The following is a 19,187-nucleotide window of genomic DNA, read 5'->3' on the forward strand; positions in this document are numbered from 1 at the left end:
TTGCTTGCTTTATTTCTTCAATCGAGAGCTGGTTGTGTGTTGTGTTGTTGGAGTGGAAACTAGTTTGTTGTCAAAGGAGAAGGAGAAGGAGAAGGAGAATGATGTTCGGGTAGGGCGTCTCAATATGGGTCGGATCATAATATCCAAATCCACCCCAAAAGTTTCAGAAATGTAGGGTTACACTTACACACAAAGGGTGGTCAGATGGACATCATTCGAGACGGGTGTCCGGGTATAAGATTAATTTTTAAAATGTCATAAGTGCAATACGGGTATAATTATGGTTATAAAACCTCGTTTATGCGCTAATTAATCATTGATTAAACGTTACTCGGTACCCCACCGACTAGTCCTAGATTAATCTTTGTTTGGTCGTAATGGGTTAAAATCGAAAATTTTTCATATATATTTTGGTATAACTATGTACATTTGAAAATTTACATTTTTTTAGAGAAAATATTGATCCTTTTATATATAACACAAACCGAACTACATCTGAATAATGGGTAAGCGAGCAACAAGTTGCGCCGCTATCCCCTTTTGAATCGCAAAGCCTATTCTATTAAATATAAATCCTTGGTTCCTCGGGCTCTGCGAGTCACTGTGGACCACCTTCTGCACCCGCTCCAGGAAGCGAACCGCCTCGGGAGCTAGGGATCCAAAAGTGTCGAAGGCAAATGGAATGAACACGTGCTGATTCTCCAAACACGATGTCTCATGCTTAGCAACCTTCCTAGACTCCGCTCTCAAAACCGCCTGTCCCGGTACGAAGCCACTGTCTCTCAGCCCCACCAACGGGGACACCCCAGTGAGGTCAACACACGCATGCTTACCCCCTGCCCAGCCAAACACAAGAACATCCGCAGGACGCAGGGTAGATCTTCCCTCACGCGGATCAGTCAAAAAGTTAACTGGTGCCTCTTTCTTGGCTGAGATCACGGCACGTCTAAGCACATCCCATAACACATCTCTAACCCAGTCATGACGATACTTGAATCCCGGCAATTCCTTACAGTGGAGGGCATGCTCACCGAATCTATCCAAACAAGCTTTTTTACAAATGGGGCATAATTCATCTGGAGGGAAAAGGGGAATCATAAGCCGGTATTTTAAGGATGACTCTGTATTCAACTGCCGACATCCGTTGTCCAAGACCTTCAATGGGCACAACAGTCAAAAAATCTTGGGCATGAGCCCCCTTGAAATTTACATATAAATTTCAATCCAATTAATCGCTAGCCTCTACCCCCATCGTTCGACTAACGCCTATCGACTTTTACAACACAAGGTATATTAATGGTATTTGATTTAGTTGCCTGAAACATACATACATACATAACAAATGTATTTGAAAAAAAAATACTTTTTAAAATTAAAACAAAAAAAGCTAAGATTCAAATAAATGTATTTCAAAATCTTAACAATGATAAATCCATAACAAATACAAAGAATTAAAAGATTAAAAATTATGTAGCTTGTTTATATTAAGCATGCTTAAGATATGTTTAGTTTCAAAATTGCAACCTAGATTACTAGATGTCTACCATGTCATCCTTTGGTAACACCCTACTTAGAACTAACTAGATGTCTATACAATGTTTATATAAACTTTAAAGAATAGTTATATTTATAACTTTATGGTTTTGGCCTCCAAATTAACTAAGCTCATAATAATGCAATTTTCTTAAAAATTAAATCTATTTAATGTCGTTTTCTGATTAATCAGGTAGCAATGCATTACTTTTATTATTATTTGGCTATGACATATTCCATCTTGTGATCTACATATAAATTATTGTAGAGCTTCAACTAAGATGCATTTAGTTACATTTGGAACTATCTATACATGCAGGTAACTATACAAAGTTTGATGTGTAATTTACGTTTAAAGGTTACTTTGTAGTTGAAAAAAAAGAAGAAGAAAGGATAAAAAATTGGGATGCACATCGGCATGGGGAACCTGACGCGGCTTCATATTCGTTAGTACTGGGCCATGGTGCGGTGTTTCCACTAGTATCGTGCGGCACCAAACTCCTCCACTCTCACTCCATCTACCCAGATTAATGTTAAAATAAGGAGGATAAAGTTTTAGAATTTATGTATACTTCTATTGAAGTTATATTCACAACTAAAAAGCTGATAAAATTTTTATTTTTTTTTTGTCTAAATTCGTTTAAAATTAAAGCAAAAATGCAATTCTCGTTCTCAAAAAATGTTTGACTTGCGATGGAAGAAATGGTGCACGTTTTCATTTTGAATAATATTATATTTGGGGGTGTAACAACAAGGTGTATTTGTTAAGGGTGTATCTGATGGGGTTTGGTGTGATTTTTGACTAAAACCGAATTAAAAATAAAACTTTTGGTTTTATGATTTTTTAACATCATTCGGTTCGGGTTTTCGGTTGTCGGTTTTTGTTTTAATGTGTTCAGTTCGGTTTTGGATGTCGGTTATGCTAATCGTGCCAAAACTTTTTGGGCAAAAAAACCCGACCCAAGATATTGAAATTGGGCATGATATATTTTTTTCCTTAAAACTAATTATTAATATAATACTGAATATTTGTACTTCAAATATTAAAAGCTAATAAAAGATATATTTAAAGTTAAAATTCTAATACAAAACTAAAAATACCAATATTACTTATTAGTTATTAACCACATGTAGAAACCAAATACATTTGTTATTAACCACATGTTAAAACTAAACAAATAGTAATCGGTAGATTTTGTTTTAATGGTTATGGTTAATATATTATGGTTATTTTGGTTTTTTTGGTTATTTCGGTTCTTAACAAAATACAAAACTGAACCAAAACCAATATTTCAGTTTTTGCTAAAGTTCAAAACCGAACAGCCGGTTTCTAATTCGGTTTGGTTTTTTCGGTTCGGCTTTTTTGGTTTTTTCGGTTTCAGTTCGGTTTTTTCAGTTTTGTGTACACCTCTAGTATGAGTTAAAAACATGTTTAACTTTCCGTTAATTACAAACTAATATCGAATCAATTTTAACCGTTAATTCAAAAACCTTAATATGTTTTAAACAAAAAATCCCCTTTTCATTTTTATCTGATTATGATCACAAATCTTTTTAGAGTGTGATGGGTAGGCTAGAAATACACTTTGCTCTTTAGGACACATGGATCCATAGGTGGGAAATTAATTTCATTCGTTCCAGTTTAATGGTTTATGATACCCTTGACCTAGGAAACTAGTATGGGCGTGTGGTATGTGATCAATATGGTTATAGCCTTAGCTGCTGTAGATGTAAGTTATGTTTTTTTTTATTTTTTAACAAGTTTACGTAACAAGGCTAGTCCATCTGTAAATGCGGTCCCGTACCAAAGAGTCATTGTAACTAGATGAATTTTTGTAACAAATGATAATTTAAACCACACTTCAGACATGACATGGCTAATTAAGTAGCATATGATATAAAATAATCTTTTCTTCATGCATCACTATTAACTCAACAAGATGCATAGATGATGTAAATCAGTCGCAACTGATGCGACGACGATACTCATAAAGGATAAGCACAGAGACGTAATGAGCCAGCGCGCCCATCACCACAAATACGTGGAATATCTGATGACTATGCCCGACTAAATCAAACCAACCGGGCTTCCACTTCTCGGGTACTCGGCTAACATAAAACATGGCTCCCACCAAGTAAGAAAACCCCATGGCCGATTCAAATCCTAAAGTCGTGTTCCTCTGTGGTACATTCCAATTAACGATGGTTGCGTGGATCGAAGGGATCACCCCATAAAGGCCCATTGATACAAAGATCAAAGTACGCATGAAACGAAATTTACCTTTCATTCGTGTAGGGGAAAGCAACACCCCGACTGCCAATATGCCTAGAATGGTTATTATGGTGAGGTAGACATATTGCCACACGGGGGTGCATTGGAAGATATAATAGATCGGAGGGAAGAATGAGGTTATGATCATAACGGAAATTCCAGTATAGTCTAGTTGAGTTAGCCGACAGTTCAAATGATGCGAGTGACAAGAAAAAAGGTGGCATATGCTACTTGACACGAAACAAAACATTGAACCGCCCAAGTACACAAATAACGGCCATCGTGTCGCTTCTATTAGTGGTGGTGAGGTATCTATGTATGACGACATCATTTGACGAGTATTGTTCAAAGGATGATTTGATGAGAAAGCCCTGAAAATATAGAACGAGGAAATTAGAAGCGTAAACTAGCCAAGGCGAGTCTAAGTTTGTGGGAAGTTCGAATCGACATAAAGATTTTGTTCAAGATTCTTTGCATTATTATCTTCTATCTTTGATATTTATTTGAGAAATATAAAATTTTAAGTGAAAAACAAAAAAGAATCTTGAACAAAATCTTTATGTCGATTCGAACTTCCCACAAACTTAGACTCGCCTATTGGGGGCGTTTATAAACCGGTGAAACAAATACACCTTCCAAACCGAAGCAAATCGATTGGTTTAGACGGTTTGAGATTTATACAGTTCACCTTTGACGGTTTGGAACTTGTATGAATTATGTAGTCACCGTCACGTGTATGCCTTGTTCTTGAGTTTTTTAACCAAGGAAAGGAGAAGGAAGGATAAGAAAGGGAAGGGAAGGGAAGGGAAAGAATTTTTTTTAATTAGGTGTGTTATTTAGTTGGAAGAAAATTAGAGGAAAAAGAAAGGATAACTATGTTATTCTTAGTAATAAGCCCATTTTTAGGAGGATGATTTATTGGGAAAAAACATCAATTTAATCCCTCCTAACTAATCCTACTTCTTTCCTTCCTATCCTTAAAAAAACTTAAGAACACCCATTTTTTAACTATCCTTAATTTTCTTTTCCTTTCTCTCGTCTAAAAAAACTCAAGAACAGGACGTACGTAATAACGATATTGCAATCAAATAAGCTGATTCAAATAGTCAAAACCGAACCATCAACCCATTAGAAACATGCCGACCCACCCAACCGTACCAGTTTGGTTTATCATTTCCAAAATCAAAATTAACGGGCTCCGTTCAAAAAAATTATAAAATTCGATTTATGCTAATTAACTAGTATTACATACCATTGGGAAACTTGAAGAAAGTCTGCTACTTGATATAAATCGGTCAAGTTTGCAATTGTAAGCACCAAGAATGCAACAAATCCAATCAAGTGTCTGCACATTAAGAAATAACAAAATAATAATAATAATAATAAAATAAAAATTTTCCAAAGTCTATAAAATTGTTGAATCCCCTACATGCAAAGAATGATTAATGTAATCATTTTTTTTAAACGTCCAACGAATATTTCATATGAATTACTGACGAAAAACACATCGGGAATGATACACTCGCCTTTGAATCGGGAAAAACTCTCACCTAAGCTTGACGCCCAAGAACACTTGCCGAAGGCACAACCTTGAGGTAGGGATGAGCTCGGGATGGTACCGTTACCGATCCCGAAAAATCGAAATATTGGTACCGGTACCGAAATGTTCGGTTCGAAACCGGTACCGTACCGATACCGAAAACTAAGAACTTGGTACCGATTCGGTACCGACGGTTCAAATCCAGTATCGGTACCGAAAATGCTCTTCCCTACAGTGAGGTGAGATAAAACTCGTTCAGTTCAAGAATCACAAGAATCAGACAAGTGATCTTCCCTACTCACCTAGTCTCTATCATCACCAAGTGCCACCGAAACTAAATGGTGGGGGCGGGATCAAACATGGATCACATGAAACACCAGATCTCTCCATTCCCACTCCACCTTCAACTTATTGGTGATTAATAGGAGTGCTCACGGTCCGGTTTTTGGGTCAAACTGTGAACCAAACCGTTGGTAACGACTTTTGATTTTTGTAAACCAAAACCGAACTGTAGAACTCCTAAACCGAACTAACAGTAGTTTCGGTTTGGGCTTGTTGGATTTTTGTACAAGATGTCCAAATTAATGCATGATAATTTTTTAGTAATGTTGTCATATATTTGTATAAATTTAACAAGCATAAAGACGTCAATAAGAAATAAGCAAAACACGAGTTTAAGTCACAAATTGCCAAGTAAAAACATTTGTGGATTTGGGCTCTTCCCATCTTTTTCTTAACCATTATTGTTCAGTTTTATAATACATATCTTATATACTTTAAAGTAAGTATGTATCTTATATACTTTAAAGTAAGTATGTATAGTAATAAATTTTGAAAACCGACCGACCGACCGATCGGCAGTTAATGAAAAAATACCAATTGTAAAATCAAACCGATGACCGATTTAAGCGGTTTTACGGTTTCGAACCAAACCATAAACAACCCTAGTGATTAATGCAAACATTAAAGTTGTAACATTAAATACAAAAGAAAATAATAATACTTTATTCAACTAATCAAGATATATCTATTTTATTTGCAAATTAAACTATATAATTAATAAAAACCATTAAATCTAAACTTTAAAACCAAATCAATTGATAGACGCAGTTTAGGTGGTTGTTGCAACAACCTAACCCCAAACTTTAATGCAGATGATATTTTTTATTCAAAAGATAATAATAGAAATTCAAGAAAAACAAACATCTAACAATTTTTAAATAATTTATTCAAAAATAAATTAAAAAAAAAAGCAAAGAAGAATTGTTGATGATCCAATTCCAATCAACTTCCCCAAAATCAATATCATTTCAGGAAATTTTAACCAGTAAAACTGAGGCCAGAGGTGGAAAATCCCTCGGGTTGTTCCATGTAAATCTCTATCACAAACTTTGATTCTAAAATCATCAGCAAATTCCTCCAAAAAGGTTGAAGAAAATATTACTTACGTCCAGACATTTAAGGTTTCGTTGTGACACATGAACAAGGAGATGAAAGCATGTTTGAGAGGCCAATCAGCTCTGTAGTAATTCAAGATGTACTCATTATCCTTCATATATTCTGGCAATTCTTCATACTTTAATAATGGATACTTGTTGTTGTTCACCTTCTTGTTAAGATTCAGAAACTGTGTTTCATCCATCTTTGCACTTTGTTCCTTCATCACCCTCGTGCCTTTATTATGATAGGTGAGCTCCCACATTGGGGGATCAAACAAGGATATTTTTTAAAAGTAGAACTTTACTTGCAAGTTTTATTTTCCTAAACATATACTAGAGCTTGTTTAAGAGTTTTATATTTAATAAATTCTAGAAAAGAAAATGAGATTTACAAGTAAACTACCACAACGTTTTATTTACATGTCAGGACTAGATAATAATATATTTTATATTGATACTCAGCTTGCTAAACCATTTCAGACTTATTACAATTTATTTACAGTTTGACGGTTGTTTGACGCTTTTAGATGAATGAATTGTAGGGATATCGAATTTTTTTAATAATATTACAATAAGAAAAGGAAACAAATACAATAAAAAAAGAAATTATGATACAGATACAACCGAAATAATGCGAAAAAAAATAGATAGAAGAAGAGCAAGCGAGGCCAATGTTGGACTCCTCTCAAAGATCATTAATGTCTCTCACGAAGTATAATATATCACAAATTAGATAGTACTAGTAGAGTTAAAGCAAGCCTGAGATTCATTTTTAGTTGTATGCTGAAATGGCGAAAAATTACTGGAAAAAATATGTATTTGAGTATTCTTGAGAGCATACATATACAAAGCCTCGAAAGTTCTAGTTTTCTATCATTGATTTAGGTAATTAGATGAAGATACTGACCATTAAATCCATGTGTTAAAACATCTTTAAAACAATTTGACTAGCTTAATGCTTTAGCTTAACTGAGTTATTAAACGTCTTTTAACTTAACTAGGTTTCTGTTTCAATTTACTAGTGCGAGAAATTGAGTGGTGGTAATCGTGCACCAACAACGGAAACTGAAGGCTCCGTCCGACAAAGGTACTCGAGCATGCAGTCACGTATGATGTCCTTGAGTGACAACCAAATAGTGGAATTACCTACTACTCAACTCAAAGTGTCAATGGCAATATCAAAAAACCACATAACACTCAGTGCTACGATTGGGGGTTACTTTTGGGCTCCTACTTGTTTGTTTGTCTTAAAAAACAATTTCCTTAGGACTCTCATTTATATACCGCTTAAAGTCCCACCTTCTCTGTGAGACAATTTGCCACTCATTTTATTCACTCCTTAAACTTTTGCAGTTTTATAAGTTACAAACACACAACTACGATTTGATAATCCATTAATCTTACTTCCGCTTTGAAAACGATTTGGTATGATGCTACCCGATGTCCCGATAACTGATAAATTTATTAATGGCAATTACATGCATATTTTTGTATGTAAATAAATAAAACATTTTTATTATCTTTTTCAGAAAGGGTTTTACATGGGTTATATTCATATCATATGGTTTTTTGAGTTAAAGTGTATGTCTTTGACACGAATAACCATATAGATTATTTCTAAGTTCTTAGTTTAACACATAAACCGACATAATTGCCACCCTTTTTTTAACGTTTCACGTTTCAATTCTTACTTGGAACAACTTAACAAACCAAAAAAAAGGATATTTCTTCACGTTCCTTTTCGTCTTTTACCATCTTTCATAACTCTCACATTTATATTGTGATCTCAATTTGGGGAATTAAACATAAGGAATCAAATATAAACTACTTTTCAAGTTTTCTTAAAGAGATATCTTTGTACCTACAACTTAACTAATAAGTTTAATTTCGCTAAAGATAAATGGTTTAATAGATTTATAAAACTAAAACTTTTAGATCTCATAACCAAGGGCGAAGCTTACTGAGGGCCGGGGGTCCCCCCCCCCCTCTTGTTTTTTTGCGCATAAGTGTAAATTTACCCGTTTTTGATTGAAAATTTGAGCTCGGCCACCCTCGTTTATGATTTGTTTAATACAGTTTGAGTCCTATTTGTATTTTGTATCACCCTGTTTTCTGTATGTATAAATAATAAATAAAGGTGATCGAACTGAAGTTAATTATATTTTCCAAAGTTGAAGAATGTAGATGATGGAATTAAAAGACTCAAAATGGTAGTTGAACGTTGAGACAATAAAATTGTCATAAAGAGCATGGGTAAAAAATGCTAATCTAGACCACACTATTTTATTTCATGTGTAGTTTTTCTGTTCTTTATTTCAACATGTAAACATGTATAGTTGTTATTTGTAAACTTATATTTAGTTAGTGCCTCTTTTCTATTCTAACTTTTTAGGAGTACTCATATTACCTTAAGATCAAGAGATCATATTAAGGGCTGAATTAAACTGATTTTAAAACCGAATTGAATTGAGTCAAATAAAGTTAAACCGGTTTGGGTCTAGGTCTAGAAACTAGTTTATAAAGGAAAAGTGAAAACCCAAATTGGATCAAATCGACCGGACCAACTCAAACCAGATTCAAAACTAGTTTTAACTCTAAATCGTTTTCAAGTATACATATAAACCGATTTCAAACCTAAGGATCAGATCGGATTGGAAAATGTTTCATCCAAATTGGTTTGAAAATCGTTTTCTAAACGTGAACCAATTCGAATTTGCATTTTGCACCTCTAGTTTTAATCGGTTATGAAAAAATTAATATTAAACACTGAGTGGTTTATAACTAAAAAAATGTTTTAACAATAAAAGTTAATAGAACAGCGATAAAAATTGATTTACTATTCCAAAAACTTTTCTTCTTTATTACAATTAAGAAAATAGTTCTTTCTAATCGAGATTATACATTACTTTAGCTTTAAAACATTAGTTTTAGAATGAATTTTGGTATAAAATGTCCCCATAATTAATCACACTCACTAGTATTTTATAACATTCAATCGATACACATGCACAACATTAGTTACATATTTTACTTCTATACTTGTCATGTTACAACAACTTTATTTACAATAAAAGATGAACAACAAATTTGTTGCAAAATCTAAAAAATAAAATAATAACTAAGCCCTTTTTCACAACAAGGTTGGACTCACAATCACGTTTCATAATTTCATTCTACAACTTAGTATAAAACATAATTAGACCAAGAAACTCAAAATATTAACCGATCAAAACGAACATGACCTAAACAAGTAGCTGATTCGGCATCACTAGCAACCGACTCGGCTTCTAAACTCAAGAAACATAATTGCGGCGCCATAATGAGCCATTGCGCCCATGATCACAAAACAATGAAAGATTTGATGACTATGACCGGCAAGATCAAACCACCCAGGTTTCCATCTTTCTGGGATCCTAGTAATATAAAACATAGTACCCGTCAAGTATGAAACCGCCATTAATGTTTCATACACCAAGATGCCATTCCTCTGAGGTTCATGCCAGTTCACCATCATGGCATGAACTGCTGGTATGAGCCCAAAAAGACCCATACCCATGAACACAAAAGCCTTAAAAGAGCGAAACTTTCCACTATACAATGCAGATGACAACAATGTTATAATGATAAAAACACCCATGACTGTGATGCCACCTAGGTACATGAATTGCCACATGGGCTCACATTGAAAAATGTAGTAGATTGGTGGAAAAAATGAGGTGATGATCATGGCAGTAATTCCAACATAGTCCATTTGGAGGAGTACGAGGGATAGGTGGTGCGAGTGACAACCAAACAAGTGGCAGGTGGTGCTCGAGAAGAGGCAGAACATCGAGCCGCCCAGGAACACGAAAAAGGGCCACCGTTTGACTACCAGTAGTGGTGGTCCGGTCTCCATGTCTACCGGTGATTCATGCTTTAAGTCAATGAGTTTTGGTGTATCCTGCAAAAATAAAAAATAAAAGTTTGCCTTTTTATAGTCCAATGATTTATCTTTTAGTTTCAAAGTCACTAAATTTTATTTAGGTAACTTAGTTCATAATATTGGATATGTTATACTTTCATTTTATTTAATTTAGATATATCAACATTAATTTTAATCCTTAAAACTCAAAAGTACTAGTTTGAACAAAAAGATCAACATGAGTGAAATGAAGGAGCAAAGTGCAAACAGCCACATACCATGAATGAGTTATGTGAGACATTTCCATCTGAGTTTAATGAAAAAGACCTGTAAATTTCATAACAAAAAAGTAACATAAATTTTGAAGAAAATCATTATCACATCCTTAAAAATTAAAATTTTGCTGAACATGCTTGAAGATTCTTTCTTTAATCTTTAGATAGTTAATAGTTAATTGACAAGATGTTATGAATCACAATGTTCTTCTAATTTGCGAGGTCATTTAAGTAATTATACAACAAAGCAAGAACAAGAAGGGTATGTACCAATGCAATTAATGAAATGCGAAAGTAAAAGAATCTTCACATACCAATTTAATAAATTGAGAAAATCTGAAACTTGAGGTACATGCATCAAATTTGTAATTGTCTAGCCCAAAAATACAACAAATCCAATTAAATGCCTGTACATAAAAAATACTGAATATGTTAGTCATACCATACTACCACTATTTTGATTTTAGTGATGTAGTTTTGAATATTTGATAGGGAGATTGGATTTTAATACTCTCAACTTTCGCTTATTGGCTGCTGACACTCCCAACTTACAAATTGGCCGCTAGCATTCCCAACTTTTCACATATTTTCTTGTACCACTCCCGTCGTTAAAAAACACTAACGTCGTTAGTGTTTGGGCAAAAAGCGTAAAATGGCTAAGTTAAAGATAAAATCATAACTTATTTTAAATATATCCAACCACCATCACCTTCCTCCACTACACTACTACTACCACCCACTACCAACCGCCACCTCCAGCCACTACCTACTACCACCCACCACCAACCACCACCATCGCCACCACCACCACCACCCACCTCATGCCAAAGCCTATCACCACCACTACAACCACCCACCACTGCCCCTACCCTCAACAGCATCCACTACCACCATCACCACTACAACCACCCACCACAACCACCACCTGGCTCGTGTAGTTGGTGGTGGTAGGCGGCGGCGGCGGCGGCGGTAGTGGGGGTGGTTGCAAGTGATGGCGGGTGGGGCAGTGGTTATGGTGGTTGCAATGGTGGTGGTGGTAAGCGGTGACGGTGGTGGGTGGTGGTGGTGAGTTGCTGTGGTGGCGGTGTAAGTAGTGGTGGTGTTAGGTGGTGGCAATAGGTGGCGATGGAGGGAGGTGATGATGGTAAAATATATATTTAAAAAAAATGATTTTACTTTTAACTTAGTCATTTTACACTTTTTGCCCAAACACTAACGACGTTGGTATTTTTTAACGACGGGTGTGGTATAGGAAAATATGTAAAAAGTTAGGAGTGTCAACGGTCAATTTGTAAGTTGGGAGTGCCAACGGCCAATAAGCGAAAGTTAGAAGTATTAAAATCCAATTTCCCTATTTAATAACATTAAAATCTTTTTGAAAGTTAAATGGTACTTTAAATTAGCATGAATGAAAGTTATTAACATGAATGAGTTTACCAACACTTTTATGAAACTTGATGAACAAATGATATACAAGTATTTATGCAAACCGTACAACATGTCGTACAGTGTAAAACATCCCTCACAAAACTTTGAAATGATGATAGTATTCGGTATTCAAATCCATCATATATTCCCAAACTATTGAAGAATCCGGCTATCAGTTTGAACCGCAAAAGTTTTGTTAAAATAAACCCGGCTAGTAAGAAACTAGATATGAGGAGCCAAAATTACAAACCAACATAGAAAAACGACCCGACTCGCCAAAAAATCATGAAAAACAAATAAAGTGGAAATAATAGGTGTGAAATTGAGGTAGAGAATTTGTACTTACGTCCATACATTAAGGGTTTCATTATGCCAACGAAATAGACTAACAAGGGCTTGTTTCAAAGGCCAATCAGCTCGGTAATGATTCAAAATGAATTCGTTATCCTTCATATACTCGGGTAATTCTTCGAATCTCAATAACCGGTATTCTGTTTGGGTTTTGTGACTCTCAGTCTTCTTCTTTTTCTTCTTTGTGTTTTTGTTTTTGCTTTTCTTAGTAATGACAAGGTTCGATTTGTCATCGTAGTTGTTCGAGATCTCGGTAGATCTTCTCTTCCAAACATGCCCATTTATTGAGTCCATATTATTTTGTGAATGTGCAACACACAAGTGTATTTGTATGAATGGTAATGAGATCTGAGTAATGTGTGTTTTGGTCACATACACCACATGTATTGTGTATTTATGGAATGAAGGATGGGTTTGAAAGCAGTTATGGTTATTGGAGCAACTACTACCTACTAAAAGCAGCCAATTTGCTGTTTTATTTATATTTATATTATTATACGAATTGTTAGGAGTCCTTCCAAATATTCCCTTTTGTCACCTACTCGTCATAATGGCCCGTTATTTCATTCGTGTATTTGGGTGCACCAACTCAATGTTAGTTTCCGTCTTACTCTGTAATTTTAATTATTGAGTAGATGTGTTTACGGTCTTGTTTGACTGGTTTAAAAAAATAAAATAAAATAAAAAACCACTAACGGTAGTTTTGGGTAGTGACAAACCAAACCGACCGAGTTGGTGGGAGACGGTTTTACTGGTTTGGAGGTTTAAAGGTTCGTTTTGACTATTTGAATTGGGTTTTTCAATATCTTTAGTCATGTTAAAAGAATTAGTGATAAATATGGTTTATGCTTATACTTATTTATTTTTATTTTTATTTTTTTGAACGGCCAACTAAGTAACGCCGGGTACCCCGTACGCGGCCCCCATTGGTTAAAGGTAACCCGAGCCGGCCATTAGTCCGGACGGACGGAGCCCCTAGCGGTCCACCTGTTGAGGGATTCACCGGATAAAACCCGACCCCCACGCCCGCCAAACGGCACGACAGCGAGGAGCCGGTAAAACCGGGTGAGATCAGGACTCGAACCCTGGCAAGCCAGGTTCATCCCTCATGTCTCCCATATAAGTTGGTGGTAGTGAGGTTTGATCCCCCTACCTCTCACTTGTAAAGTGAGTGCTCTACCATTGAGCCACAACCAACTTATATACTTATGATAAATATATATACATAACTAAATGTTTATACAAAAGGATGTATATGTGTAATTGATGTGTTGCAAAATATATAGAGAAGTACCCCCAATTCGTGATTTTTTTGTGTTTAAATGTTTAACGAATATCAATTGTTCTTGCAGGAAATTACATATCCATTAGGCTATGCATAGCAGAGGGGCTACAAATTGGGGCGAATTGCGACACGTGGCGCCCAGTCAGTAAGGGGTAGGAATTTGTTTTTGGAGTGTAATGGTGTAGGGGCTACGAGTTGGGTCCAAAATATCTTTTTTTTATTATTTTCTTTTTATAATTAAACTAATCAAATAAAAACCAATTTATTTAAATTATTAAATAAAAATGCATTAAAATTAAAAAGAAATACAAAAAAATACATAACTAAAAAAACATAACTAAAAAAAGATACATAACTAAAAATAAAAATACTAATATCAATAATATTCGCGCATTTTTTTGACTCGTCGTCGTTGCAACAATGCGGCCTCTTCCTGTGACCGGGCCGCTTTGAGGGATTCGTATTCTTTACTCATTTCCCGCAACTCCATCATAGCGGCAATCTTTTCGTGTTGTTTGTTGGTTTCTCTCACGGTATCGTTGAGTTCTCGACAAAATTTTCGTGTTTTTTTGATGATTTCGGTCATGATAGCGGTGAGTTCCACGGGTTTCGGTTGGTTCGGGTTGTTTGTAGGATTCATTTTGCTAGATTTTTTGAAGAATTTGGGTATGAATTGTTTATGAAATGGAGAAGAAAGTGTATGTTATATATATATATATATATATATATTGTTTTAATTATTTTTTTTATAATTTTGACCGTTTGAAAACGGTAATAATAATAAAATAATATTATTTTCAAACACCCCGGGCGATAAAAGAACCCCGCCCCCGCCCATTATCGCCCAAAAATCGCCGGGGGGGGGGGGGTGGTGTTCGTGCCCCTACTCGCCCAAAATCGCCCAAATTGTAGCCCCATTACATATGGCCTTATTGATGTAGGTTCCTTGGATAAGAGTCATGGATAACGAGGTCCTAGAAGAGGAAACAACGCTATACGAGGTTTGAGAGGAAGTCAGAACGCGTGACGAAGCTAAACAAGGCGAAAAAACCGAACACGTGGGTGCTCCCCACATCGCGCGGCCACTTAGGCCCCCTAGGTCGCGTGGCGCGACGCCCTAGGGGTGTTCCATGGCTGCCCAAATCCATCATCACGACTATTTTGTCCTATATGGACCCCGACCAGAAATTAGGGGTTTTGCTTGTTTAACAAGTTTAACTCATCTATATATATATATATATATATATATATATATATATATATATATATAACGAACCCTATGAACGATTTTTGGACCTTCCCAGCCGTCAAAGACCTTTTCTAGACGAAATACTAAGAAGGAGGAGCTTCCGGTTTCGAGTTTCAACCGGTTGTCGGTTTTGATAGTTTTAACGTTTGTGAGTTCGTTTTCGGGTTTTAGACATTCAAACCTTTTGTAATCAGATTCTAATGAACATGTTTATCATTTATATTTATTTTATTTGTTGTTCATTGATTATGATTGACTAGATTGGTTAGAATCACCTAGTTTTGATGTTTAACGGTTTATATTAACTAGTTTAGGGTGCTTAACAAGTGGTTGATTGTTTATTTATTGTAAAGTTTGTGATATTATTCCGTGTTTACCCGCGGCCGTAGATGTATCTCAGGTTTCATGTGCTTCGTGTGGTTGATTATTGCATGAATTATTTTCGTGTAGGTGTTAATTGCATGTTTCGGTTAATACTTTGTGTGTTGATTGATTAGGGGTGAGCAAAAACGGTTCGGAACCGCTAGAACCGCTAAACTGTGTTACATTACGGTTCTCGGTTCTCAGAATTTGCATTAAACGGTTCGCGGTTCGGTTCCGGGTAAAACTGGTGGTTCTAGACTTGGAACCGAAGAACCGGAATATTAAAATTGTTTTAACTAAATTTACCAATACCCATTTTTTATAGAGTAACTTATTAACCCACATCCATTCAATCACTATCTAATTCAAATCTTCTTTCTTTACGTTTAAGACCTAGCAACCATGATCAATTTTGATTTAAGCTATCAAGGTATTTAATATAAAATGATACGATCTTTATTTAATCTATCGTTGCTAATGATTTATTTAATTTCAACAATTAGGTTTTAATCAAAAATATAACGGAAGTTCATGTTGTAATCTAAATTAATTTTCCGTGAAAAAAGACATACAATTATATAAACTTGTTTTGTAATTTGCAAAGTTTGTACAACATATTTGATAAATATACAACGGAAACGGTTCTGTCCAGAACCGATTAGCGAGAACCGACTTTACCGGTTCTGGAACCGAACTGGTTTATAATAATAGGCTTCGGTTCCGGTTCTAATTTTTAGTCATTTTCGGTTCTGGTTTGGTTCTCGCGGTTCTGAACCGTTGCACAGCCCTATGTTTGATTGTGGTAGGTATGCCATTAGGGTTTGTGTTTCTTGGATCATTAAAGTCAGTGAGTTCACTACCTTTGAGTTGGACCAAGACCTTAGGTGTCGGCTTATCTTGCTAGTTAGTTGACCGGGTTAGTCGTTGCGAGATCACGTGCGGTTTTCCCATTATCGGCTAGAGTAAGTTTGTAACGTTGAGTTATTTTGTCCTTAGTATTGAATTACCCCTATTCTCCTAGGTTTGTAATACCTCGAGCCTTAGTGAGATATGTAACTTAGACATGGACCAACTGATGAGTTATTAGGGTACGTAGATTAACAACCATGAATTAAAAGTTATCTAGACGTTATTAGGGTTTTCTGGTAAAACTGAACATAGGGACCCAGTTGCCTTGATCTCATCTATGTTAGCCCATCTTTAGAACCCTAGTTTCAACCATATGTTAGCACCCATGCCATCTTACGACCGTTAAGTCATCTTACTTAGGTGATTCGTTTTCTTATTATCATTAGTGTCGTTAAGTTTCACCGTTAGTTAAGTTAGTTTTAAATAAATAAGATAAATAGGTATATTATTTAGGCAGGACTTAGATTAGGGTTAATTATCCGAGCCGTTTTCACGTGTCTTTGTGTTCGACATCCGGACTTTCATTAGACTGTGCTGCTATGTGACCGGTACACTTGCAACCACCTGTTAGCACCCGTGTCATCTTACGACCGTTAAGTCATCTTACTTAGGTGATTCGTTTTCTTATTATCGTTACTGTCGTTAGGTTTCACCGTTAGTTAAGTTAAATTAGTTAAGTTAGTTTTAAATAAATAAGATAAATAAGTATATTATTTAGGCATGACTTAGATTAGGGTTAATTATCTGAGCCGTTCTCACGTATCTTTGTGTTCGGCATCCGGACTTCCATTAGACTGTGCTGTTATGCGACCGGTACACTTGACGTTCGTGTGAAGTTTAGTTAGGGTGTTTGGTTTTATAAATTTAAGAATTAGTGTTGAATTGCGAGAATTAGTTAACAATATTTATATATAGCTTTTCGCACATAAGTAATTAATAAAAGTTAAAACAAATGATTCGGTTTACACACCCAATTCAGAGTTAAACAAACGATTCGGTTTACACAGCCGATTCAGAGTTTCAAACTAGACTGGACTGGACTGAACCGTTCAAACTTTTTTTGTTTAAATATTCTCTAGATTATTTTGATAATTCAAAAAAGGGATAATTTCATATACATCCATGAAAAGTTAATAAATATCATTTATATTCTTACAAACTTCTAAATATCATATGGTCTCTCTCTATTGAACTTTCATTATTTACCCTTAAAATGATTATAAAACACTAAAAAAATATGTGTGGACCAAAAGAATTGTCCTCATCTCTCCTCCAAAACGCGACCCATTGAAGTTCTCTTAGCTCCGTCTCCGTCATTTTGGCTACTCTCTTTATTTCGGCTCCGTCTCGTCCCTCACTGTCGTGATTACTGCTTATTATTGTAGCAGTCATTTGATTCAAGTCATTCCAACCAATGTATTCTAATGTCATTCTTCCATTTCTGACACTACAAGTGATTTATATAGTGAATGATTAGGCACGTTATCTACCTATACTAATAAACCAAAATAATGAGGATGATGTGTCCTAACCACATTCAATCATAGGTTTAATTTTTCCTCATATTTTCTAATCTTTACTCTTCTTAATCTATGATATTCATAGGTTTAATTGGTATGCCCCATTAGTTATAATCCATATTAAAAAAAATATAATGTAATTTAAATCATAATAACTTTTACTAACCAGTTACATATAATTTTACTATTAGATATATGAAGTTTGACCATGCCTTTTAATAACAACATAGAAACTATTGAATATCTGTAATAAGTTTATAATCAAACATTGAATTATTAAATTAGTTAAAATAAGGATTTACGAACCACTGTCGTACAAATTAGTGACCTATAATTACATAGATATTTAATTATGTGTGTACTTCAAATTTCGTTCAATAATACAATATTTATAATCTTACAAATTGTAAAACACTATATTTGAGGGAGTCTGCTTTTAGTTTATATTCCATAGTTTGCATAAAACTCTGTTTGAGGTTACACGATTATTCATAAACCTAACAATTTTGTTACATGTATTAATGTTGTCAAGGGATGATACGTTGACATAAGTTATCATAGAATTATGACATTACTATTAAACCAATTTTGTTACAAGCATCAATGTTGTCAAGGGACGATCATATATTTTTGGATGGTTATGAAATCTTGAGTAAAACTTGAGATTTGAGTTTATTATGCCGGCTGATGATTGGGTTGTGAATGTTATTTTGAGCTTTTAAATACAATATGGAGATATTAAGTAATTGATGCATGTTTTGTGGGTTTGAATATTTATTTTTATAATCTATTTTGAAAGGGTAATATGTGTTATTTTTATAAACATGGGGTCGTGCCTCAAGAAACACCTCCCCCCCCCCCCCCCCCCCGTGGTCACCTTTCAAGAAAAGACAAAAAAATACAAGAATTTGAGACTCCAAACACGAGGACCTGTCTCACATAGCATGCCCCCATGATGAGTCAACATGTACGATCTGACAGAACATTAAATGCACCTGGATGATGGACACTGGGGCATGCCTCACCAAGCACGAGGCGTGTTAGCCTATCCAGACAGCCTATAGATAGAGTGCATGTCTCATTGTTTCAAGTGTGCTTGGAGAGGGTTAGGACGGGTTTCTC

General features: G+C 35.2%; 2 protein-coding genes across 3 annotated transcripts; both read right to left on the minus strand.

The window, feature by feature from the left end:
- Positions 1-3,420: 3,420 nt before the first annotated feature.
- LOC143629603 (heptahelical transmembrane protein 1-like) lies at positions 3,421-7,118 on the minus strand. The gene is made up of 3 exons (XM_077098836.1): positions 6,794-7,118; positions 5,058-5,150; positions 3,421-4,176 (listed from the first exon to the last, which is right to left on the minus strand). The coding sequence occupies exons 1-3, from the start codon at positions 7,045-7,047 to the stop codon at positions 3,492-3,494; spliced, it is 1,032 nt and encodes a 343-aa protein (XP_076954951.1). The 5' UTR covers positions 7,048-7,118; the 3' UTR covers positions 3,421-3,491.
- Positions 7,119-9,839: 2,721 nt separating this feature from the next.
- On the minus strand, positions 9,840-13,278 carry LOC143629617 (heptahelical transmembrane protein 1-like). 2 transcript variants are annotated; one of them, XM_077098846.1, is made up of 4 exons: positions 12,735-12,907; positions 11,275-11,367; positions 10,964-11,012; positions 9,840-10,724 (listed from the first exon to the last, which is right to left on the minus strand). In XM_077098846.1, the coding sequence occupies exons 2-4, from the start codon at positions 11,316-11,318 to the stop codon at positions 10,053-10,055; spliced, it is 765 nt and encodes a 254-aa protein (XP_076954961.1). In that variant the 5' UTR covers positions 11,319-11,367; positions 12,735-12,907; the 3' UTR covers positions 9,840-10,052. The 2 variants fall into 2 exon arrangements, with proteins under 2 accessions (XP_076954961.1, XP_076954960.1); XM_077098845.1 differs by lacking the exon at positions 11,275-11,367 and having other exon boundaries at positions 12,735-13,278.
- Between the last annotated feature and the right edge of the window lie 5,909 nt (positions 13,279-19,187).

Source organism: Bidens hawaiensis, unplaced genomic scaffold (assembly GCF_021521415.1).
Source record: "Bidens hawaiensis isolate Kalapana, Puna unplaced genomic scaffold, B.hawaiensis_p1.1 tig00005344_1, whole genome shotgun sequence".
Taxonomy (NCBI): Eukaryota; Viridiplantae; Streptophyta; class Magnoliopsida; order Asterales; family Asteraceae; genus Bidens; species Bidens hawaiensis.

Bases quoted from the DNA above. Each gene is read 5' to 3' on its own strand.
- LOC143629617 (XM_077098845.1), bottom strand. From the start codon at position 13,033: ATGGACTCAATAAATGGGCATGTTTGGAAGAGAAGATCTACCGAGATC. The intron at 11,013-12,734 runs GTAAGTACAAAT...TGAAATTTACAG, and splicing joins GAAACCCTTAATGTATGGAC to GTCTTTTTCATTAAACTCAG. The intron at 10,725-10,963 runs GTATGTGGCTGT...TTATTTTTGCAG, and splicing joins TCTCACATAACTCATTCATG to GATACACCAAAACTCATTGA.
- LOC143629603 (XM_077098836.1), bottom strand. From the start codon at position 7,047: ATGTGGGAGCTCACCTATCATAATAAAGGCACGAGGGTGATGAAGGAA. The intron at 5,151-6,793 runs GTAAGTAATATT...CTTAATGTGCAG, and splicing joins GAAACCTTAAATGTCTGGAC to ACACTTGATTGGATTTGTTG. The intron at 4,177-5,057 runs GTATGTAATACT...CTATATTTTCAG, and splicing joins TTTCTTCAAGTTTCCCAATG to GGCTTTCTCATCAAATCATC.